At 55.7% G+C, this 24,641-nt stretch overlaps 1 protein-coding gene across 3 annotated transcripts in view; it reads right to left on the bottom strand.

The window, feature by feature from the left end:
- Positions 1–3,515: 3,515 nt before the first annotated feature.
- SLC27A1 (solute carrier family 27 member 1) overlaps positions 3,516–24,641 on the bottom strand; it is a 33,970-nt gene continuing 12,844 nt past the window's right edge. The window contains exons 2-12 of one of the 3 annotated variants that reach the window (XM_030304000.1): positions 15,334–15,728; positions 15,044–15,205; positions 14,877–14,946; positions 14,073–14,164; positions 13,894–14,003; positions 8,787–8,996; positions 7,474–7,600; positions 7,248–7,385; positions 7,011–7,175; positions 6,473–6,619; positions 3,516–4,839 (exon numbers count right to left, since the gene is read on the bottom strand). In XM_030304000.1, coding sequence (XP_030159860.1) covers positions 4,682–4,839; positions 6,473–6,619; positions 7,011–7,175; positions 7,248–7,385; positions 7,474–7,600; positions 8,787–8,996; positions 13,894–14,003; positions 14,073–14,164; positions 14,877–14,946; positions 15,044–15,205; positions 15,334–15,728 — 1,774 coding nt within the window. In that variant the 3' untranslated portion in view covers positions 3,516–4,681. Of the gene's footprint in view, positions 4,840–6,472; positions 6,620–7,010; positions 7,386–7,473; positions 7,601–8,786; positions 8,997–13,893; positions 14,004–14,072; positions 14,165–14,876; positions 14,947–15,043; positions 15,206–15,333; positions 15,729–24,641 lie in introns of all 3 variants that reach the window. The other 2 variants (XM_030303991.1, XM_030304006.1) reach the window with 2 other exon arrangements.

Genomic DNA, 24,641 nt, shown 5'->3' with positions numbered 1-24,641 from the left:
TTCTCCTTCCTTCCTTCCTTCTCCTTCCTTCCTTCCTTCCTTCCTTCCTTCCTTCCTTCCCCTTCCTTCCTTCCTTCCTTCCTTCCTTCATATTGCATTTTTTATTTTTTTTAAATGTTTATTTATTTTTGAGACAGAGAGAGACAGAGCATGAACGGGGGAAGGTCAGAGAGAGAGGGAGACACAGAATCCGAAACAGGCTCCAGGCTCTGAGCTCTCAGTACAGAGCCTGACGCAGGGCTCGAACTCACAGACTGTGAGATCATGACCTGAGCTCGAACTCACAGACCGTGAGATCATGACCTGAGCTGAAGTTGGATGCTCAACCGGCTGAGCCACCCAGGCGCCCCATTATATTGCTTTTTAAAAGATCTACTTAAAATTCAAGGAAGCAAATGGTTCTTTGGATAGGTTAGCCTCAAATAGCCCCACTGTTAAGTTTGCAATATAGATCTGACTTCAGGATAGATGTTTTTCAGCGTCGCTTCATCATGGTGTTCAGTATGAAAGCTTTCCAAGTGTGTCGTCTTCTTTTTTTTTTTTTTTTTTTTTAATTTTTAACCTGATCCTTTCTAATGGATGGGCCAAGGAGTATGAGGAAAAAGAGGAATCAGGATTGAGTCCCGAGTTTCGAGCTTACTGAATTAGATGCCTGGTGGAGCTTAAGCTAACTGAAACACGGAAGCAGGTTGGAGAGAACACGCAGGTCCATTTGTTGCCCGTGTTTTGTCTGAAATAGACATATTTCCCAAAGAAAGTGCTGGCAAGGACATGGGAAATTGGAACTCTTACACACAGCTGCTGGCGGGACCATAAAATGGTGCAGTCACTTTGAAAAACAGTCTGGCAGTCCCTCAAAATATGAAACAGTTGCCATATGACCTAGTATTTCCACACTTTGGTTTATACCCCCACCCCAATTAAAAACATATGTTCACACAAAGACTTGTACACAAATGTTGACGGCAGCACTATCACAATAGCTAAACAGGGTAAATAACTCAATGTCCATCAACTGGTCGATGGTCAACATGTGGCCCATCCATACAACAAAATATTATTTGTCCATAAAAAGGAATGAACCTGGATGAATCTTAAAAACATGATGCCAAGCAAAAGGAGCCAGACATCAAAGACCACATGTTGTATGATTTCACTTACATGAAATGTCCAGAACAGACAAATCCATAGAGACAGAAAGCCAATTAGTGGCTGCCAGGGGCTGGGAAGAGAGAGTTCTAATGGGTATGAAGTTTCCTTTTAGGGGAATCAAAGTGTTCTGGAACCAGAGAGAGGTGACGGCTGCACAACTTCGTAAACACTCAACACCACTAAATTGGGCAATTTAAAAAGATGGATTTTAAGGTATGTGGATGACACCTCAACTGAAAACAAGTCAGTAGGGGCGCCTGGGTGGCTGAGTGGGTTAAGGGTCCAAATCTTAATTGCGGCTCAGGTCTTCATCTCACAGTTCGTGGGACTGAGCCCTGCATTGGGCTCTGCCGTGACACCATGGAGCCCGCTTGGGATTCTCTCCCTCTGTCTCTGCCCCTCCCCTGCTCTCACACAAGCGCTCTCTCTCAAGATACACAAACATTTAAACAAAACAAAACAGTAGGAGTTGGCCAGGCATGCAGCGGACGAACAATGGTTCAGGCACAAGAGACAGCAGGTGCAAAGGCACCGAAGGGAGACGCAAGCTGGGAATGACGACTCGCGGTGGAAAGAAAAGAGCCTATAGGATGGCAAGCTCCGGCCAGGGAGCCTGGACTCTTTCCCAAAGCGAGGGAGACCCTCGGAGGGTAGGAGGCAAGGTCCCAGCCCACAGCTACCTCTCCTTGGAAGGCTCTCGTGTCCTCAACTCCCCCTCCTTCACACGGCCTCTCTGGCACGGCTTCTCCCTCCTTGTCCCTCACACACCACTGCTCGACCCCACGTGCCGATGCCGGACCAGGACGAGTCTCTTCCCACGTCACAGGGACGGACATCCCCTCCGTACACATCCTGCCGGGGCCCCTCCGTGAAGGGGAGGCTTGAGGCCACAGATCGCCTCCTGATCCCAGCTCTTCCTCCCAGACTTAACCCCGGTTCCTGGGGCAGGGCGGGGGTGGGGAGAGGGCGTCCCAGACCGACTCGTCTCATCCGGCATAAACAATACAAAGCTCTCAAGCCATGAAACGTCGTGGAGGGTGCCTGAGTGGAGCTTCATCCGGCTAAGTGGAAGAAGCTGGTCTGGAAAGGCTATATACATTGCGTGATTCCAAGCGCGTGACCTGGAAAAAAGCAAGACTATGGAGACGGGGAAAAGATCGGCCGTTGCCAGGGGTTGGGATAGGAGGGACGGAGCACCGGGGACGTCTAGGGCAGAGAAACTAGAATACTATCACAACGGGTGCACGCATTTTTGAAACCCACAGAATGCACAACACGGAGTGAACGCTAACATAAACCGTAGGCTTGAGAGAAGAATGCACGGACACAAGGCCCATCAACCCTAACAAATGCAGGGCGGTGATACAAGATGTTAATGGTAAGAGAGACAGGGGGCGGGGTGACAAGAGTATATAGGAACTCTGTACTTTCCACTTTTTTTTTTTTTTAATAAACCTGACGTTGCCCCAATAAATAAAGTTTATGATTAATTAAAAAGACAGACACAGAGCCTGACGCAGGATTATTTTCTTGTCAGCTCGGAGGGAGCGTCTTACCCTTCTGGGACTCACAAGCTTTGGACCAAGAAAGGTCCTGCTGGCCCGCTTTCACACCGGGAGCTGCTGGCATTGACTCCATTCCCCTGCTTGTACCTCAGTTTCCTCATCTGTACAATGGGGACCACGGCGGTTGAGGTCTCGCGGCACGTTATACGGGATGCAGTTGTTTGGTCAGCACACCAGGGGCGCTGCACCCCCAGAGGCAGGATCCTTCCCCTGCCTTCTTCTCCTGGCCGGCTGTGGGCATCCAAGGACAGCCCCACCCATCGATGGTTCGTTCATTCTTGAGCCAACCAGGGCCTGATCCGTCCCCAGGGCCGCTGCTCAGTGCACCCACCCAGCAAATGCCCAGTCACCACAAACCTTTCCTCCTCTGTCCCCTGAAGCGGAGACGAGCTGAGACAGATGTTAGAATACTGGAGGAACAGCGGAAGTTGGGGCTAGGTGGATAGACCCTGGCGCTGGATGTCCTGGATTAGAATGCCAGCTCCAACAGCCACCTCTGCAGCTCTCACTCAGAGCTACGGCCACGCCAGGCACCCGCCAGAACCTACAGGGACCTCCTCTGGGACCGGGGCCGGCGCAGGGCTTCATGAGGCCCCAGAGGCTGCAGGGAGGCAGTGAGAACGCTAACCCAAGGCCCCAGAGGCCGTGCCGATGGGCTTACAGGCAACAGGGGACAGCAAGAAAAAGCCGTGTGTCTGGCTCTTGCCTGGTGAACATGAGCTCCCCAGCGAAAGTCCTGCCTTCTGAAACTCCGAAAGCGTTCTGTGCCACATGGGGACAGACAGTAAATAACTGGGATTCAGGCAGTGGACACTCTGCAGGTTTATTTCTTCAATTCAACTAGGAAACAAAACCTTGGTGCTTGGAAAAGCCCATGCGCAACAGCACTGGCCCCAGTGTTTGAGGGGCTGTACGCTACTGCAGAATTGGGGGGCGGGACGGACAGTCTGAGTGGCCAGGAGTCCGGGATGAGCCACCAATGAGGCCGACCACCAACACGGGGTCTGAACTGTCACCAACAAAGCCACTGGGGATATTCAACGGGCTGGAACTTCCAAGGCCCCGAAGTCCATCTCAGACACCACCCCCAGGCGGGAGACCTCCCCCTACACCACCGCTGCCACTCCTGTGGGTCCCACCAGCAGCGGCGTCAGATGGGGACCCCCTAGAGTCCTCTGCCAGGGTGAGTGTCTGGATGGTGAGCCGAACAGCCACCCAGCGCAGTCTTCAAGGCTCCTCTAGCAAGAGCTCCGTGGAGGCACCTAAAAGGAGACATCTGGGCAGGGGCAATGTCTAAGGGGTCACAGTCAATTCTGGAAGCTTCCGGGCATCAGGAAGGGCAGACAGGGGACAGGAGGGAGGCCCACCAAAGACGGTTAAGTGCAAAAGGCAACTGGCCCAGCCTGGGAGAGATTTCTAGCTGGCCTGGAGGTCCCTTGACAATGACCCCCCCCCCGACACCCAGGTGGGCGGGGCAAACCACGTGGATCCTCTGCTCGGGAAGGGTGATAGAGGGTCTGTCTGGAGCTCAGACTGGCCTGTGACGCCCTGGGGCCCAGCAGCCTGGGGAGGCGCGGACTGTCGCTCCTTAAGGCACAGCTGAGACTCGGGAGGCTGAGAAGCTCCGCTCTGGGTCCATGACCCAGCAGGGAGGACAGCTGGGCCCTGCATGCCCGCAGATCTCAGGAGAGAGCAGGGGAAAAGAAAGAGGGAAGAGGTGTGGGCATACGGGACAGCGGGGAGGCTGAGAAGCAGGGAGGAGAGAGACGCACAGAGCCACAGGCATGGGAACTCAGGCAGGAGACAGCCCCGAGGAGGAGAGAGGAGAGAGAGGGTAGCAGAGCCGTGGGCTCTTCCTGGGTGCTGCTGAACACCAGGGTGGCCCCACCTGGCATGGCTGGGCCAGCCCCCCAGCCTCCCTGGCAGGGCCGGGCTGGGAGTCTCCAGTGGGCGGAGGAGGAGCGTCAGAGGGCAAAGGCACCCGAGCAGATGCGAGTATAGACACTCTGGTCGAGGGGCAGGTAGTGGCCCTGCTTCAGGTCCAGGAAGAAGAGCCGGTCCGAGGTCTGGCGTGGGTCAAAGCCCTCATGCTGCAGCCGAGTCTTCTGGATCTTGAAGGTGCCTGTAGGGGTGAGGATGGGGATACTCAGCAAGGGGGTTCCAGGGACCCCCAACTCACCATCCTCTCCTACACCTCCAGGCTTCTGCACAGGCCATCCCCTCGGCTGGAAACAGTCTTCCTTATGTTGTCTGCCTGATTCTCCTTTGCCCTTCAGAGCCTGACTTCATGCCCCCTCCTCCAGGGAGGCCTCCCTGACTACCCCCATCACAGCCGCATACTCTGTGTACTCCCTGCCTGGTCACACGGACAGCCCCGAGACCAAAGCAGGGCTGAGTCTGTCACACGGTAGGTCAGGGGGCAGCAGCCTGTAGCCGAGGGCCAAATTTGGCCCATCACCTGTTTTGTAAATAGTTTCATTGGCATGAAGCTATGCCTACCCATTTACACATTGTCTAGGACAGCTTTTACACCACAGAGCCAGAGGTGTATGGGACAGAGACTGCATGACCCCAAAACTAAAAATATTTACTATCCGGTCCTTTAAGGAAAAGTTTGCACTCCCTACAATGAACAAGTAAAGGAAGGTTTCATGAAAGATAAGCCTAGGAGCACCTGGGTGGCTCAGTTGGTTAAGCATCTGACTTTGGCTCAGCTCATGCTCTTGAGGTTCATGGGTTCAAGCCCTATATCAGCCTCTCTACTGTCAGCACAGAGTGCTCTTTAGATCCTCTGTCCCGCTCTCCTTGTGCCCCTTCCTTGCTCTCTCTGTCTCTCTCTCTCTCAAAAGTAAATAAACATTGGGGCGCCTGGGTGGCTCAGTCAGTTGAGCATCTGACTTCGGCTCAAGTCATGATCTCACAGTTCGTGAGTTCCAGCCCCGCGTCGGGCTCTGTGCTGATGGCTCGGAGCCTGGAGCCTGTTTCGGATTCTGTGTCTGTCTCCCTCTCTCTGCCCCTTCCCTGCTCATGCTCTGTCTCTGTCTCTCAAAAATGAACAAACGCTAAAAAAAATGTTTTTTTTTTTTTAAGTAAATAAACATTAAAAAAAAAAAAAGATAAAGCTAAGGGTTCGGGCTAGTAGGAAAAAATGGACGAGGGATACCTCTATGCTTTAGAGTTGAGGTGTCTTGTTCTAAATAAAACTTCAAAAGCATAAACCATAACATTAAAAAAAGGGGGGGGTAAGTTTGTATCAAAATTAAGGGCTTCTTTTCAACAAAAGCCCCATAAACAAGGTTAACGGTTCGACTCCCAAAATAGAAGACTTCTGATGTCCGAAACTGCTACGGAATTAACATCTGGACTATTAGGAGAAACTCTCACAAATCGAAAAGAAAAAGACAGCAAGGCTATACAAAGATGGGCAAAAGATACAAACAGGCAATTTACAGAAGCAGGAAATCTCCTAGATAACAAGATGATTTGCTCAAAGTTCCTAATCACCAGAAAAAATGCAGGAAATGGAAGAAATGCCCCAAACACTGCAGAATGCCTAGTGGGGGTAGGATCGAGGAATGGAAATAAATAACGATGCTAATAACACAAGAGAAAGGCCCTGCGTGAGCCCACCGTGCCTGCTGGCCACGAACCATCGTGTCAGACTTGGCACAAGGATCTGAACCAGGACAAATAAGCAAATGGTTGTTGAACCAAAAGACAGATGGACGGACAGACGGAGAGGCGAGAGGCCGCACCTGTAGTGTCCACTTGAGGCAGGAGGCGTAGGAAGATGGGCCGGGCATAGGGCGCCAGCACCTTCTGCAGCTCTTGGTACAGCACATTGGGGCTCAGCTGGCCGTGGGGGTCTGCGATGGCCGCCATGCCCGCTTTGCCCTCTACTCCTGGAGACAGAGGTTTCACTGAGAACACCCCACCTTTTGTGCCGCCGCAGGACTGAATGCACCCTCAGACAGAGGCCCCTGGTCTCTGATCTCTAGTCCCTTCCATCTGAGATAACGCTTGCTGAAGCAGCAATCATTATTCTTATTGAGCTTTTGCTGTACTCGCTGCAACTCTGAGACAGTCGCTTTCACGATCCCATGTACTGGATAAGGAAACCGAGGGGTTATCATCCAGGAGGGGTAACTCCAGCTCCAGTGCCCCGACGCAGGTTGCTATGTGCAGTTATCCGAGCTGAGCACTGCCCAAGAGCACCTGTACCTCCAAGCTCATGCAGGTTGGGCTCCTCTGGGGCTGCCATACCCTAGGACCACCCCCACAAACCCAGCTTGCCTGGCACAGCCACCCCGTACACAGCCACATCTGTCTGGCCCAGCAGGCGGCTGAGCACGCCCTCCACCTCAGTAGTGGAGACATTCTCCCCACGCCAGCGGAAGGTGTCCCCGCCACGGTCCCGGAAGTACATGTAGCCCAGCTCATCCATCACCAGCACGTCACCTGGCAGAGGGGAGGAGGAGAGGTAAGATGGTGGCCCGCCATCCCCACAGCCAGCCCCCAGGATCTTCGCACCTGAGAGGTAGGCGCTGTCGCCCTTGCGGAAGACACTGTGGGCGATCTTCTTGCTGGTGGCGCTCTCGCTGATGTAGCCATCGAAGCGACGCAGCGGGTCCTGCTGGTTGATCTGGCCCACGAGGAGGCCAGGCTCCCCTGGAGAGGAGGCCACCCTCAGGCTGCGCTGGGTGGGCAGGGGGCGGGGGCCCCGGCTCCCCAGGGGACTGGGCAGGGCCTGGCTCACCGGCCTGACACGGGATGCAGAGGCCCTGGGCATCCCGCAATAGTTCCATGGTGTCCTCGTTGACCTTCACCAGCCGGATGGGGTACACATGGGGCAAGATACGGCTGTTAAAGCCACAGGAGCCGACCTGGGATGGGGCGAGCCACGTCGGTGAGGACCCCGTGGGGCATGGTGTCCCCCCCACTGACACCTTGCCTCTCCTGCCCCAGGGCCTGGAATTAGCACGCCGTGTCCCTGAACTCTGTGGCCTTGGGCGATCCGAAAAAGGGGGCATTAAGGGCAGTGCCGCCTTCCCAGGACTCATGCCCCTCCTCCCATCTCCCCAGCCTCCTTTGGCCATCATCTCGTGAGGAGACCTGCTGACTGGTCACCACTTCCTGGTCCCTAAAACCCTCTATGCTGGCAGGAAGTGAATGCCTGGGGTAACCCCGGAGCCACGTGGGGACACTGGCAGAGCTTCTGCCCGCTCCCCGCTGCATGCCACCTTGCCTGGCTCAGTCCAGTGAGCACAAATCCCTGTCTAATGGGTCTGTGCTGCCGTGTGCTGTTGGGTACGTCTGTTACGGCAGCAACTGGTGTTAATGCAGCCCAGAGTGTCTTCGACAGACATGCACGGTGGGGGCAGTGCCTTGTTCTCAGGTCCTGAGGACCCAAAACAGAGACAGGCAGCAAACAAATCACTGCCCCTCCGGTGCTTGCTTTATTGTTATTCTCATTAGCGGTGCCTGGCTTAGGATGGGAGGAGTTCGATAAGGCAGCAGGGTCCTGCTAAGGCAGGACGGAAACATTAACTGCGAATCATAAAAGCAACCGCAGGGAGCTTGCAACCTGGGGGTGCCGCGCTGAGCTCGTGATTACGTTGGGTGATTAGAACAGGCCCAGTGGGCTGTCCTCCCCATGTACAGAGGAGGAAGCCAAGGCCCAAGGAGTCTGAGTGACTTACCCGGTAGGAGGGGATGGGCACCCCAACCCTGGCCCCTGGATCCCCCAGAGTCCCGCTCTCCCCTGGCCACCTCCACAGGTGCAAACAGAAAAGGCTGAGCCCTTTGCCCAAGGCACACATGGCCTCACCGAGGACTTGAATTCAGGGGCACCGTCAAGCCACCAACTGTGCATGCCGGAAGAGGGACCCCCCGCGCGCCCTGGCAGTCCCAGGCGCCCCTCCCGCCCCGCCACCTCCCCTGCCCTGTGCCGCCTGGCCGGGCCCTCCCAGCGGATCAGGCTGCTCTGGGAGAACGCGGGGCCGGGGAGGCAGAGGTAGCAGCGATCCCGGAAGGTCAGAGCCTGCCCCGCGCCGCCCCACCGCCGCCCACCTTCCCGTCCACGTTGGCGATGCTGCAGTTACACTCGGTCGCTCCATAGAACTCGCCGATCTGGCGCACGCCGAAGCGCTCGGTGAACTCCTCCCAGATGGCGGGCCGCAGCCCGTTGCCCACGGCCAGGCGCACGCGGTGCCGCCCCTCGGCCTCGCGCACCGGCTGCTTCAGCAGGTAGCGGCAGATCTCCCCGATGTACTGGACCACCTGGGGGCGGGAGAGGGGGGGAAGCGAGGGTTGGGCGGCCACGCTGGGCCCCAGCCCCGGAGCCACCCCTCCAACCTGGGCGCTAGGAACAAAGCGCTCTTAAAGGGCGATGGTAACAAAACAGCCCAGGCCGTTTACGCCTGCCCCTCGCCCGAATCCACGCCAGGGGCAGGGGCCGAGAGGATGCGGTCAGCGTCCCCCATGCCCCTCCGCGCTCCGTCCATCCCCACGCTGCCTCTCTGACCCGAACCTCAGCGCCCCGCCCCCCCCCCCCGCAGGGCTCCTTCCCTCCCCGTCTCAAGGGTCCACCCCCGGGGGTGGGGGGGGGGTGGGGGTGAGTCATCTCCCAGATACCCCAGGTGCCTTCAAGTCCTTATCTGAGGTTTGACTTCCTAAGGATTACCCCCATCACCACCACCAGCAACTTTACTAGGGGTCACAGACAGTAAGTAACCGGACCAAAGCTGGTAAGTGATAGTGCTTGATTTGAATCTGGGCATCGCGGCCGGAGTATGAACGAAACAGTTACACGCTCAGGATGAAGCGCCAAGTTGATCATTACAGCTCCAAAGTGTTCACAGCGTCCCCTCACCAACAGGATAAAGTCCAAATTTCTGCCAGTGGTCAATTCCCTTCGCCCCCCCCCCCCCGCCCTCACTGCCTCCCTCCTTCCCTTTCGCACCAACACCCTGTGCCACACAGGGCTCCTCCTCAGGGCCTTTGCACATGCTGTGCCCGCTGCCTGGAGCGAAAATCCTTCCCCAGGGATGCATCTGGGTCCCCAGGGTTTGGGCCAAATATCACTGCCGCGGAGAGGCATTCCCTGCACAGTGCTTGTTGAATCCCTGATGAATAAACACATGTGCTGAGTATTCTACCGCCAAACACAGAGCTTATCCGTTTAATTCTCCCAACACTCCACGCGGGACAGGAAGGCATGAGATTCACAGAGGGAAACGGCCTGTCCAAGATCATCAGCTGCTGGACACGAGGCAAGCCCAGGATGGGGCAAGGTCAGAGCCTGAAGGTGGGGAGTTCTCTCCCTCGGTCCCTAGGCTCAGGTCAGTGCTTTTGCCGGGGGCCCAGCCCACGCCAACCTAAGACACAGCGGGGCCAACCAGCCCAGTCCGTCCCCAGCTAGTAATTGGTTCAAGGGTGAGCACATGACCAGAATTAGGCCAATGAGAATCAGCCCCAGACTGTTGCTACCTGAGCTGCTGAAAACCTGCCAGAAGGAACAGGGCTAAGAAGGAAGCTGCACACCTAGGAAGGAGAAAAACAGAAATGGACAGAGACAGAGCACCTCCTGGATCAGGTCGTGCCTGAAGCTGTCCAGCTCTCAGCTGTCCTCTTCAGGCCAGGGGAGGGACAACCCAGCCACGACTGAGGCAGCGGAGGGAGACAATGACACCGTCCCCCCAACCCCCAACCATGGCCCTGAGTCTGTGTCACGCTGAAAGCAAACAGCTGATCTTTACCTCTGCCTGGACCCCGGGACAGACCCAGGGCTGAAGGGAAGACAACTCAGGTCAGCTCAGAGAGGCAGACATCAGATGGCCTATGCCAACACCTCCAGCCTGCACGGGGGCACCTAGATAGAGGCTGGGAGCAGATCATCGACCAGGGACCCTGCTACAACTCCCCCCGCGTCAGGGTGCCCACTCACCCCAGTGGGCAGGGAGAGACACAGGCACCACACATTCAGCCCTCCCAGGGATGAGGAGGGGTGGAGTCACCTGTCCCCTGCCCGTCTGTTGCTACACAGCGAAGAAAGTGGGGTTCTAATGTTTATTTATTTTTGAGAGAGAGACAGAGACAGAGACAGAGCGTGAGCAGGGGAGGGGCAGAGACAGAGGGAGACACAGAATCCGAAGCAGGCTCCAGGCTCCGAGCTGTCAGTGCAGAGCCCGACGCGAGGCTCGAACCCACGAACAGGGAGATCATGACACGAGCCGAAATCGAATGCTTAACCAGCTGAGCCACCCAGGAGCCCCGGAAGTGGGGCTCTAAATGACAGCCCGCTGCCTCCCCTGAGGACGGATGGACTGTTGTTTGGGCCTGGGGCCACCGCTGCAAGTAAACAGCAGCCAAGCAGTTTCCCTGTCCAACAGCCAAGGGATGGGATTTCCGAACCCAAATGCATGCACTTGTTTTGTCAATGTCCTTGTTAAACCTCTGAGTCCTTGACCTCTGAGGATTCCGTCCTCTATTCCTTAAAGAGCCCCTCAGTGTTTAGCACGTACCTTCTTTTAGACACAGAAATTCCCCTTCTTAGAAACAGACTACCAAGGGTCCAGAGATGGTGAATGATGCCCGATGCAGCACGGCATGTCAAGGACAAAGAGGGGGACCACCTGACACCATGGGCCTCCCAGTGGGAGGGCACAGCACCACCGACAAGGAATCCTTGCCAAAAAAGTTGAACTTGAAGCTGATCGAATATCTAGACCAGGAGTTCTCAACCACAGGCAATTCTGTCCCCCCAGAACACTTGGCAACATCTGGATGCATTTTGAACGGTCACGACTGGGGGTGGGGGGGATGCGTGGGATGCTCTTGGCCTCTAGTGATGTCAGGTCAGGAATGCCTGTCAATATCCTGCAGTGCACAGGATGGCCCCCAGAGCAGTCACTGATCCAGCCCCAAATATCCCAAGCATCACGGTGGAGAAACACTGTGCTAGACCCAACAACTCCCAATGGACAGGAAATGCCAGGGACAGAGGAACACGTTAAGAGACACTGTCTCCAGATCGGGAAAACACTACAGGACAAGCAACTTCCTTTCTTCAGTAAATACACACAAGATGAGGAAAAAAAAAGAAACAAGAGGTTCCTACAGATGAACGGATTCCCATGAGACACATCGATGGTGGAAATGCGTGGGTCTCCTCTAAAAACAGATTTTGTCCGCATTCTAGAAACAGGGGAAAGACCACCTTTTTGACAAGGCGAGTCCCTGGGGATTGAGCCGCTGCCGGGATTCCTGATGACACTGCATTCCTGATGACACTGCGGGGGTCACTGTCACTTTCTGGCTGTGATGGCAGTGCTGAGCTTACAGGGTTTTTTTTCTTTTCTTGTTGCATTCACGTATACCTAAAATTGACCATCTGAAGCACTTTTAAGTGCACAGCTCGGTAGTATTAAGTACATTCACACTGGGAGCCAGCCATCACCATCCACCGGAACTCCTTTCCTCTTGGAGAACTGAGACTCGGTCCCCACTGGACGCTGGGTCCCCACCCCCTCCCCCTCCGGCAGCCCCGTTGGCTTCCATGTTTCAGCCCTTGTAAATAGTGCTGCTGTGAACCTTTGTGTGCAAATATCTCTTGGAGACCCTGCTTTCACGTCTTTTGTTCTAGAAACAGCCCTCACCAGACACAAAAAGCCACACAGTATCTGATCCCACTTACAAGAAAGGTCCAGGACAGGCAAATCCATAAAGATAGAGAGCAAATTAGTGGCTACCCCAGGCACGGGGGGGGGGGGGGGGGGGGGCGGGGAACGGGGCTGGGGAATGACTGCTGATACCGGGTTTTCCTTCAGGCGTGATGGAAATGTTCTGGAATTAGAGGTGATGGTTACACAACATGGTGAATGCACTAAGGGTCACTAACTGTCCGCTTTAAAAATGGTTTATTTCGGGGCGCCTGGGTGGCTCAGTCGGTTGGACGTCCGACTTCGGCTCAGGTCATGATCTCGCGGTCTGTGAGTTCGAGCCCCGCGTCGGGCTCTGTGCTGACAGCTCAGAGCCTGGAGCCTGTTTCAAATTCTGTGTCTCCCTCTTTCTCTGACCCTCCCCTGTTCATGCTCTGTCTCTCCCTGTCTCAAAAATGAATAAATGTTAAAAAAAAAAAAATTAAAAAAAAGGTTTATTTCATACAAATTTTGCCTCAAAAGCAAAACAGTCCTCATCTTTCAGAGGTTTTCCAGAAACATCGATGTAGGAAACACACTGCTCTCTGGGGGTTGTTTCACAATGATGCTGAAGGAGGGATGTGGGTGGGGCTAGAGGGGGCAGGATGGGGTGTTTGAAGGCCCCTGGGGCCAGTGACAGGTGCAAAAGAGAAAATCCTCCTTAGTGAAATCAGGTACTGATGTAGGTCTTTCCCCAAAGCAAAGCACTGTCACTGGAACTTTCAGAAAGCGGTGGGGGGTGATCTGTATTCACAAGATGCCAACCCAGAGCCCCCACCCTGCCTAGCTGTGTGACCTGGGCAGCTGGCCTAACCTCTCTGGGCCCCACCCATCCAAGGTGAGGTGGGCACCTGCCAACTTGCCAGTCCCTGGACACATCCCATTCTCTCCTCTCCTCACCCCTTCTTCCTGGAGGCAGGTAATAGCACCTGTATTTCTATTTTCATCAGGACACTGAAATCTGAAGCCTGGTTTCCTCTCAACGCGGAGGGGAGAAGAGAGGGAGGACCGGGTCCTAGCGCCACCCCCCCTCATTTTCTACAGGACTGTGGATGTCCTCACCCCACCTGAGCCCCACACCTTGTGGCCTTAACCAGCGCAGGGCGGTGACTGCACCCACAGGCCTCATTTCCTGCAGCCACCAGCAGGGAAGGCTGCTGGGGCCCAGGGCAGCGCGTTAGAGAACTCAGGCAGCCTGGCCCCAATTCCAGATGCGTTACAGGCCTCAATTTCCCCACCTGCACAATGGACTCTGCGATGCCTCTGCCCACTCTCAAGCAGTCCTAAGATTCCATGGAGTTTGCATGTCGAAGTAAGGTTAGCCTGGGGCTGACACGGAGCACGTGCTCAAGAAGCACGGGCCACCTTCCTGTCCCCCTCCGGGCCCTGGAGAACAGGGGGTCGGGGGAGTGGCTGCCCCACAGCGGAGGACCTGCAGGTGGAGGGCGGGGCAGCGCGCGGGAGGGGCGGGGCCTGACCGTGCAGTTGTACTTGACGCAGTCATCCCAGAAGCGGCTGGCTGAGAACTTCTTGCGGAGGACCACCGTCAGCCCGTAGAGGAGACACTGCCCCACGCCCATGATGTTGCCTGCAGAGGGCGGGCTCGGTGAGGGGTCCCCAGTCCCTGCCCCACCCCCGCCCGGCCTGCCCACAGTACCTGCCGTGTGGTACAGGGGCAGGCAGTCATAGAGCACGTCTGCCACCTGCATGCTGTAGGCGTAGTGGCCGAAGGCTGCGATGCGGTAGTACCTGCGGGGGGGTGGGGGCAGGGAGTGCAGGGGCTGGGGCTTATGTCCTCCAAGGTATGGGAGTGGGGGTAATCTTTGGCGGGGGAGGGGACACAGCAGGGACCCAGGCAGAGCCAGCCCAGCTCACAGCGGGGCTGGGCGGGAGACGAACCTGCAGCCCCGTAATTGCCTTGCCGGTGGGGCTAGGTGCCAGGAGGAATACAAGAGAGCAGGGACACGGAGGCGACAGCCAGAGAGGTGTGGGGAGGTGACACACGAGCTGAGATCTGGTGAGAAAGGGCTATGGGGGCTGAGCTAAAGAGCGCCCTGGTGGAGAGCGCAGCCTGTGCAAAGGCCCGGAGGGCAGAAGGGCCCTGGCCGAGTTGAGGAAGCATAATGAGCTGAGAGGGCACGAGGGAGGGGTGGAGAGGAGGAAAATGAGAATTGGCAGGGGGCGCGCAACGCGGGCATGGATTTTACTCTGAGGGCCAAGGCAGGTACAGGGAAGTCCGGCACGGGGCGGGGGGGGGGGGGGGGGGGGGGCGGTCTGGTTTAGGATTTGAGACCCTCCCGCGGACGGAGCGGCAGTGTCCTGAGATGGGCCGTGCGTCTTCCGCGGGGTGAAGACAGAAATGTCCCCAAGATCCCAACAAGAGCGGAGGGAAGGGGTCGGCCGTAGAGGCGAGCGGGAGTCACTCTCCAAAGCTGGGGTGATGCCCACGGGCCCCCCTCACCTGCTGTGCACTACAATGGCGGCCTTGGGCAGCCCCGTGGTCCCCGACGTGTAGATGTAGAAGAGTCGATCTGCAGGAGACGCATGTGTTGGGGTCCGAGGATGAGGGGGTGGGGGGCGGGGGGCACTGGCAGCGGAAGGAAGGCGGGTGTCCCGTGCCAGCCTCACCATCCATTCCCTTGTCAGGGGGCTGTGCCAGGGGGGCGGTGGAGGCCTCCTTCAGCAACGGGTCCAGGAGTCGGGCGTCCGGCAGGATGCCCTCAGGCCCCAGTTCTCCAGAGCAGAACTTGAGCAGACTCTTCCCCAGCTGTCCGCTCACCTCGGCCACCGCTGTAGCCCAGAGCAGACGTCCCGGTCAAGGGCGGCCTGGGATGTACCACGCCATCTCGCCGCCCCCGCCCCCCGGAAGGCCCCAGGCACCCCCCCCCCCTCAGGATGCCAGCTGCGCCCGGCCTCACCTGCTGCCAGCTCCCCTCCGAAGATGAGCGCCTTGGCACCCGAGGTGCCCAGGCAGAAGGCCAGGGGCTCCCGCCGCAGGTTCACATTGAGCAGCGCGGCTTCCACGCCCGCCTTGGCCAGGCCCAGCCACAGCCCCACGAACTCGGGCCGGCCCTCCAGGAGGATGGCCACCACGTCACCTGGAGTGAAGCCCAGCCGGCAGAAGAGGTTGGCCACGGCATTGGAGTAGGCGTCCAGCTGCGCAAAGGTCCAGCACACGCCGCTGCCCGCGTCCACCAGCGCCAGGCGGTCAGGCTGCCTCTGTGCCACCACCTGGAAGATCCGTGGGATGGTGTGGCGGGCACGCTGGTGCCGCCGCAGCTCCAGGCGCACGCGGATCAGCACAGAGAGGCCGCTGGGAGGGGGAAGGGAGGAGCCGGCGTCACTGGGTGCCCTGCCCGGCCTCCAGGAGACCTCTCCAAGCCTCAGCATCTCCATCTGGAGAAAGCAGAGGGAAAGGTCCCTGCACCTCCGAGGACGGCGAAGCTTCGATAAGGACGCTTTGGTTGCTGGGTCTCTCGGGGGACTGAGAGCGTGAGGAGGGCTGTTGACCAAGCAACGCGCAAGTACCACAGACCGTCCTTGTTTCTCTCTTCTGGGACGTCCAGAGCCTCCCGCAGTCCCCACGAGCACCTGCAGCCTGGACTCCTCATGCTCCACCCACCCGAGCCTGGGGTCCTCGTCATCTCCTCCAGGAAGCCTTCCGGGGCTCGGCCCCTGCCCTGCGCCCACTGCTCCCCCATCAAAGCGGAGAGTCCCCCAAACGGGGCCAGGCTGGGGCAGACACCGGCTGGGCTCAGGGAATGCTCTCTTGTTCACCTTGGGAAACCTCCCCATCCCCTGTGCTCCCCCACCAAAGCCGCTGTGTGGAGCCACTCGGTCATGGGTCTGTTCCCCCCGCCCCTGGGTCGTGAGCCCCCCGGGGAAGTCACATCTGCACCGGCCGCATGCCCGGTACGTACTAGGTCCATTCACAAAGAGGCCGGACTGTGTTCGTGTCTCCCAACCTGGAACTCGAGGTAGCGGCCAACACAGAGGCAGATTCTTCCACTCACCTCCCAAATGATGAGCACCTACTGGGTGCCAGGTCCACGATGGGCGAGACAGACCCAGCGGTAACCCAGACCTAACCCTTCTCCCCCTCCATCTTCCTTCCGCTCCTTCTCCTTTTCCTACCCCTTGCTCACTCACTCCAGCCACAGGGCCCTTCTTGCTGTTTCCCGGAAGACACCACCTGGCATGCTCCCACCCCAGGGCCTTTGCATGCGCTATGCCCCCTGCCTGGACCACTCTTCTGCCAACATCCACGCGGCTCCTCCCCCACTTCCCTTAGGTCGTGGCTCAAATGACACCCATCTGTTACTGACCACCCCCCTGTCTCCCCCTCTCTGGTCCCTGCTTTGTTGCGCTTATCAACACAGGACTTATATTGTCAAATGCCAGACCTACCATCTTGCCCCTGGGCTATCTCTTTCTGCTCTAGGTGACAGGAACTTCTGTCTGTTTTGCTCTAGGGCCTGGAGAGACAGCAGCGGAGACAGATCAAGGCCCCACTCTCCTGGAGCGCAGTGAGCCTGCCACAAGCAATCCCACAGGACAGTCTTGGAGGGAGAGAGAGGCGTCTGGAGCTCCCGGGCCGGGCCTGAACCCCACAGCCCACGAGAGCAGCCAGCCTGAGCCTGGCAAGATCTTCGGTGAGAGGAGAGGCCGCCACACGTGAGCACGGTCTCAGGGCAAGGCCACACTGAGAAGAGGCGCAGGCATAGGGACAGCTGTGAGGAGGCTGCTCCCCAACCGGTTCCCTCTGGGTGCCCGCCCTGTTACTCTCAGGGTGACGACGGCCTCCATGTAGATGAACACCCCTAATCGGAGAGCCCTGCTCATCGAAGCCCCTGTTCCCGCCGCAGGTTAACATCGAGCAGTGTGGCTTCCACACCCGCCTTGGCCAGGCCCAGCCACAGCCCCGCGAACTCAGGCCGGCACTCCAGGAGGATGGCTACCACGTCACCAGGGGAGGTAACCAGGGGAAGCGACATCTGCATCTGATCAGGAGCCTGGCACATAGTAGGTGCTCAGTAAACAGAGGTTGAAGGGCTGCTTTCAAGCCCCTGACCCTGGAGCCCAGCATCCCGCCCCTCCCTGGCGACCAGTGCAGAGGCCCAGATTTCTTCAGGGCCCCAGACCTGAGCACCTACTTTGCACAGGCGAAGCTGATCGGGATCAGGTGTGAGAAGTCAGATCGGTGGAGGAAGGGGACGGGGGCTGGGGTGGCCAGGGATACCGATGGCAAAGGGGCAGGAGTCATCTTGTGGGGAGATGGGAACGTTCTCCAGGACCTTTGCCCGTGCGGTTCCCACTGTTGAAACATTCTGCCCCAGAGCCCCTCCCCCCTCCCCATCAGGGTTCCTACACATCCTTTACCTCTCAGCTCCAATGTCCCCTGCCTGGAGAGGTCTCCCCAGCCCTGCCCAGCGTGGATCACTATATGGCTGTTTGAAAACATGCTTGCAAATTCTTTGACAGTCGTCCCTTCAAAAGGCAGGTCAGGTCCTATTTTCCCCACCCCTCAGGAGTGGGCAGACTCAGGGACTCGCTTCTAATGAAGAGAATGGGGCGACAGTCATGCTGTGTGATTTCCGCGACTGGGGCTCAGAGACAGCACCTCTCCTCCAGGCACGCGGATGTTCTCACACTTTCTGGACAGTGGACCTCGGAACCCAGCGCTGAGTTGTAAGGATAGGAAGCCAAGACCACATGGAGAGGCCACGTATAGGGGTTCTAACAACATGTCTGAGTGAACAGAGCTTTGGGTAATTCTGGCCCCGGATCCTGAATCTTCCACCTGAGGCTCCAGACACAGCAGAGCAGATAAGATGGTGACATCTTGGCGACATCTGAATTCCCGACCCACAGAAGTCACAGGAAAGGATACAGATCATTGTCTTAAGCCTCTAGGTTCTGGGGTAATTTGTTACACAGCCATGGAACTGACGGGTAACTGATACACTCCCAGGCCCGGTTTCACTCCTTCGGAGCCGGTCATCACACTCTAAACCCGTCATCTTCCTTTACCGATTTCCTGAACTTTTTGTTAATTTCTACGAGAGCGAGCACCCAGTTTGCCTGTCTGTTGTGTCCAGGGATACGGTTCCGGGACGAAGCACAGGACCTGGAACGTAAGGACGATGCTGGTATATCCTGTGGGCGGACTCAAATGCAGCCCCGCCTCTTTTGCCTGCGCACAACTGTACTTGTTTGAAGAGCGTCCCCCCAAATTCGTGTCCACCGGAAACCTCAGACCGTGACCTTCTTTGGAAGTAGGGTGTCTGCAGATGTAATTAAGGGAAGTATGACATGAGGTCATCCTGGCTCCCCAGCGGGACCTAAGTCCAATGACAGGTGTCTTTTTTTTTAATGCCTAAAAACAATTTTTTTTTAATGTTCATTTACTTTTTTTTTTTTTTGATTTTTTTTTCAACGTTTATTTATTTTGGGGACAGAGAGAGACAGAGCATGAACGGGGGAGGGGCAGAGAGAGAGGGAGACACAGAATCGGAAACAGGCTCCAGGCTCTGAGCCATCAGCCCAGAGCCCGACGCGGGGCTCGAACTCCCGGACCGCGAGATCGTGACCTGGCTGAAGTCAGACGCTTAACCGACTGCGCCACCCAGGCGCCCCAATGTTCATTTACTTTTTGAGAGAGGCAGAGACAGAGCGTGAGTGGGGGAGGGGAAGAGGGAGAGGGAGAGGGAGAAACAGGATCCCACGCAGACTCTAGGCTCTGAGCTATCAGCCCGAGATCGTGACCTGAGCTGAAGCCGGACGCTCAACCGACTGAGCCACCCAGGCGCCCCCAGGTGTCTTTTTAAGAGAGAACACACATGTTTCCGATTCTGTGTCTCCCTCTCTCTCTGCCCCTCCCCTGTTCATGCTCTGTCTCTCTCTGTCCCAAAAATAAATAAACGTTGAAAAAAAAATTAAAAAAAAAAAAAAAAAAAGGGGCGCCTGGGTGGCGCAGTCGGTTAAGCGTCCGACTTCAGCCAGGTCACGATCTCGCAGTCCGTGAGTTCAAGCCCCGCGTCAGGCTCTGGGCTGATGGCTCAGAGCCTGGAGCCTGTTTCCGATTCTGTGTCTCCCTCTCTCTCTGCCCCTCCCCTGTTCATGCTCTGTCTCTCTCTGTCCCAAAAATAAATAAACGTTGAAAAAAAAAATTTAAAAAAAAAAAAAAGAGAGAACACACAAACACAGGGGAGGAGACGTGGGGAGACAGAGGCAGAGACTGGAGCGACCTGGTCACAAGTCGCGCGATACCCGGAGCCCTCAGAAGCGCAGCCCAGAGGGAGGAAAAAGCGGCCTGGAGTTCATGGCCTTAGTTCAAATCCTGCTCCACCGCCTACCTCTCTGCAGGCCTCAGTTTCCTTACTTGGAATATCAGGAGACTGAACCCAACAACCTCCAAGGTGTTCTCCATCCAGCTCAACGAAGTGCCAGTCCTGCCACTGCCTTATTTACAAGCAGGAAGTGGGGCCCAGAGCAGCAATTCTCAGCCTATTGGGTGTGAAGTGTGTTAAGTGCCCAACCACGAAGAAGGGCTGAACCAGAAGGGATCCATTGTTACTCTGCCCGGAGACATCCCGCCTCTGGGCTTTGTAAGCATTCTTCTACCTGAGTGCTCTTCCGTTCCCCAGGTCATGGCAAGGGTGGCCCCTCTCATCTGCCCACTTGTGCAGGGTGCCCTAAGCACCCTGGTTCAAGGAGTCCCTCGCTATCCCCGCCTCGCCCCTACATGTTCAATCCTTCCGGTCACCGTCTGATGTTTCATCGTTTCCTTCTCGGTTATTCTTTTCCCTCACTAGGCTGTGGGCTCCAGAGGACGGGAGAAGTATCTGGCACGTTCACAGCAGGTCACAGTGAACATGGCGTCCCCCCAAGCCCAGATGGGGTGTGGCTCCCAGGAGGTCCTTGGGGATGGATGGAACAAATGACAGTGGCCAGAATCTGACCATCTCACCAGCCCGGCCTGGCCCCCACCAGCACACAACGGGACCCGTGCCCTAGTCAGCTCTTCGTGGTTTCCTAGGTCTGCTCTGGGCCAGGCCCCACTCCCTGCATAATGGGGTGAATGGTGGTCCTCAAAAGATAGACCCAATTCCTGGCCCCCAGAACTTGTGAACGTGACCACATGTGGAAAAAGGGTCTTTGCAGGGTCTTTGCTCAGGATACTCCTCTGCTCAGTGTTCAAAGCCCTGGAAATCTGGCTCTGTCTGCTGACCCCCTTGGCTCCTTGAACTCCAACATTGCCCGGCCCATACACCTCCCTGCAACACATCAGCCCCTTTCCCACAATCCCTGCACCATGGGACATGGCAGTCCCGTGTTCCCTTTCCTCTACCCAGAGAAGCTGTCACTGGCATGTGATGGCTGGAACCACAGCAGGCAGCATGAGAGCATGAGGGTACCCGGCTGGAGATGCCAAGCCTTTGCAGCAAGGATGAAAGAGCATAAAGACCGAAGGAACCTGGGTCAATGACAACACGCTGCACTGGGAACTGACCAACCTGAAGCCATCTCATGTCAAAACTCCATGTTACATGTGGTTGTAACTGTTCTTTACTGCCAATGCCACTCCTAGTTGAGATTCACGCTACTCGCAGCCAAAAACCTCCTTCGAGAGTTTAGCTCCCTGGAGGGGCTGATCCACTCGTGCACCGTCCCTCCACGGAGCACCACCACGTGCTGGACATCACGACAGGGACAGGGACACCCAGGTGACTAAAGTGGGCGTGATCACTGTCCAAATGGGGTTTACAATCTAAGGAGGGGAAGGGAACTCATAACCGAGGAAAAAGCGAAGAAAACCGATGATAGTTTGTTTTTACTGTTTTATTATTTATTTTTGAGAGAGAGCAGGGGGGAGGGGCAGAGAGAGAGGATCCCAAGCAGACTTCGCGCTGTCAGCACAGAGCCCGACGCGGGGCTCAAACTAACGAACCGTGAGATTATGACCGGAGCGGAAATCAAGAGTGGGACACTCAACCAACTGAGCCTCCCAGGTGCCCCAATCCAATGATAGTTTTATGCTAAGTTTCCTAAAAAGGAAACAGGATGATATGATCAAAAGCTTTATCCACAGGAAGGGCGGGGGAGGGGGGGGAGACCACTTTGAGGAAGCGACATTTGTGCTACATGTTAAAGAATGGGAAGGAGGGGCGCCTGGATGACTCACTCAGTTGGGCTCTTGGTTTTGGCTCCGGTCATGATCTCACGGTTCGTGGGTTCTAGCCCCGTGTCAGGCTCTGCGCTGACGTCGCGAAGATTGCTTGGGATTCTCTCTCTCTGCCCTTCCCCTGTGTGCGCTCTCTTTCAAAATAAATAAATAAACTTTAAACAATTAAAAAATGATAAAAATAAAGAACGGGAGGGAGCCAGCAGTGGGTAAAGCGCGGCCGGTAGGGGGAAAGCATTGCAGGTGGAGGGTACCGTGAGTGCAAAGGCCTGGAGGTGGGAAGGACAAGGCCAGCAGGCTAGAGAGGAGTGAGCAAAGCAGAGAGTGGGAGGAGACTGCACGGCAACAGGACTTTCTCCATGGTTCTGGATCGTTCCACCAGTTAGAAGATTGATCGTGGCAGGTTAAAGTCACCTGGGGGAAATGATACTGTTATTCATTTGTAGCTTCCAATGAGCAGAAGACGGAAAAGAGCCCAAACGATCTGTAGTATAGGAGGGGTTCGATGCCCAACGGCTGATCGTTACAACGGAAGGCTGTGGGGCCCCGACGCAGGTGGATGAGGAAGGAGCCACAAGGTGAGAAAAGTCACGGGTGATTTCATGCAAAGGCAGCAGGCAAGTCAAACACCCAGACACTGACTGATCATTGAATTTCCCTGTTTCCCCCCAAAATAGCCAGTAAAGGGATTTTTTCTTTTCATTAATTTCTTGAGAGAGAGAGAGAGAGAGAGGGCACAAGTGAGCGAGGGACAGACAGAGAGAGAGGGAGAGTCCCATGAGGGGGAGAGAGAGGGGGAGACAGGGGGAGAGAGAGGGAGAGAGAAGGGGGGCTCAAACTCAAACCGTGAGATCATGACCTGAGCCAAAGTCAGATGCCTAACCGACTGAGCCAACCGGGTGCCCCAGTCAAGGGATTTTTTAAAAGTGTGAACACAAAGACTAGGAAAATGGGAAAGGCGGGGGTCCTTGGAGGTGGGAGAAAGCCGAATCCTGGACTCCAGCACGAAATGGGTAGAAATCTGTCTGGGAAGCAAGCCCTACATAAAATCAGTCACAGGGATGTAACGTACAACAGGGGGACTGTAGTCAGTAAGACAGATCTTCCTGGACTTACAGTGGGGTTACACCCCAAAAAACGCAACGTAAGTTGAAAATACCGTAAGTCAAAAATGCATTTAATACATCTAACCTAACAAACATTATAGCTGAGCCTGGCCTACCTTAAACGTGCTCAAAACACACATTAGCTCACAGCTGGGCAAAATAATCGAACACAAAGTCTATTTTCTCAAAAAAAATTTTTCTGATGTTATTTATTTTTGAAGGAGAGAGACACACAGAGGGAGGGAGGGGCAGAGGGAGAGAAGGAGGCACAGAATCCGAAGCAGGCTCCGGGCTCCGAGCTGTCAGCACAGAGCCCGACGCGGGGCTCGAACCCACGAACCGCGAGATCATGACCTGAGCCGAAGTTGGACGCTTACCCAACTGAGCCACCCAGGAGCCCCTACAAAGCCTATTTAATAAAGTGTTGAATATCTCACATAATTAACTGAATACCGTACTGAAAGCGAAAAACAGAAGGGCTGAATGGGTACAGAACGCCTGCATGCGTCCTTTACCCTCGTGATCGTGCGGCTGACTGGGAGCGGCGGCTCACTGCTGGTGGCCAGGATCAGGACAGAGTCTCATACTGCCTGTCAGGAGTCTGGGAAAAAGATCCAAATTCCACATTCAAAGTACAGCTTCTACCGAATGCACATCACGTTTGCATCATCGTTAAGTCAAAAAATTGTAAGTCAAACCACTGGAAGCCAGGGAGTGTCTGTACCGTATTCCATGATGAGCCCCCAGCCTTCGTCTCCTCTGCATGGTTTCCCGCAAAGCACCCTTGGCCGGGTGACCCCATCATGAAGCTGGCAGTTGAAAAGACACGCCCCGCCCCCCATATGCCCATGCCGAGAGCTTCTAACCAGATTTACAACGAAGGATTATCGGACCCCTGGGGATTTCCTCTACTAGGGATGACGGAAACTAAAGGAAACAAAGGGGCGCCTGAGTGGCTCAGTTGGTTGAGTGACTGACTTTGGCTCAGGCCACGATCTCATGGTTCATGGGTTCGAGCCCCACGTCGGGCTCTGTGCTGACAGCTCGGAGCCTGGAGCCTGCTTCGGAGTCTGTGCCTCCCTCCTCTCTCTGCCCCTCCCCTGCTTGTGCTCCGTCTCTCTCTCTCTCGAAAATAAATAAATAAATGTTACAAAGATTTCAAAAAAATAAAATAAACAAAAAAGAAAAGTTTTGAGGAAATAGAGATTGTGCAAAGAGAAAACAAAACTAATAAAGTCAATGATATTCTCGGAGATGTAAGAAAACATGCATGCATGAAACAAGAATGAGATGCTACTTAAAAAGCTTTCAGGGGGGCGCCTGGGTGGCGCAGTCGGTTAAGCGTCCGACTTCAGCCAGGTCACGATCTCGCGGTCCGTGAGTTCGAGCCCCGCGTCAGGCTCTGGGCTGATGGCTCAGAGCCTGGAGCCTGTTTCCGATTCTGTGTCTCCCTCTCTCTGCCCCTCCCCCGTTCATGCTCTGTCTCTCTCTGTCCCAAAAATAAATAAACGTTGAAAAAAAAAATTAAAAAAAAAGCTTTCAGGGGCGCCTGGGTGGCTCAGTTGGTTAAGCGTCTGACTTCGGCTCAGGTCATGATCTCGCGGTCCGTGAGTTCGAGCCCCGCGTCGGGCTCTGTGCTGACAGCTCAGAGCCTGGAACCTATTTCAGATTCTGTGTCTCCCCTCTCTCTACCCGTCCCCTGTTCACTCTCTGTGTCTCTGTGTCTCTCTGTCTCTCAATAATAAATAAACATTAAAAAAAATTATTAAAAAAAAGCTTTAGGGAATGAAAAAAAATCCTGGAAAATTACAGTGTGAGGGCACCACAGAATGCACAGCACACAGAGTAAACCCTAAGGGAAAAAAAGAGCTTTAGTTAATAAAAACGTTATCAAAAGGTTTCTATAGTTTTCAGGGTATACATTTTTCATCTCTTT

Source organism: Lynx canadensis, chromosome A2, assembly GCF_007474595.2.
Source record: "Lynx canadensis isolate LIC74 chromosome A2, mLynCan4.pri.v2, whole genome shotgun sequence".
Lineage (NCBI taxonomy): Eukaryota > Metazoa > Chordata > Mammalia > Carnivora > Felidae > Lynx > Lynx canadensis.
This window is presented reverse-complemented; position numbering and strand designations above follow the sequence as displayed.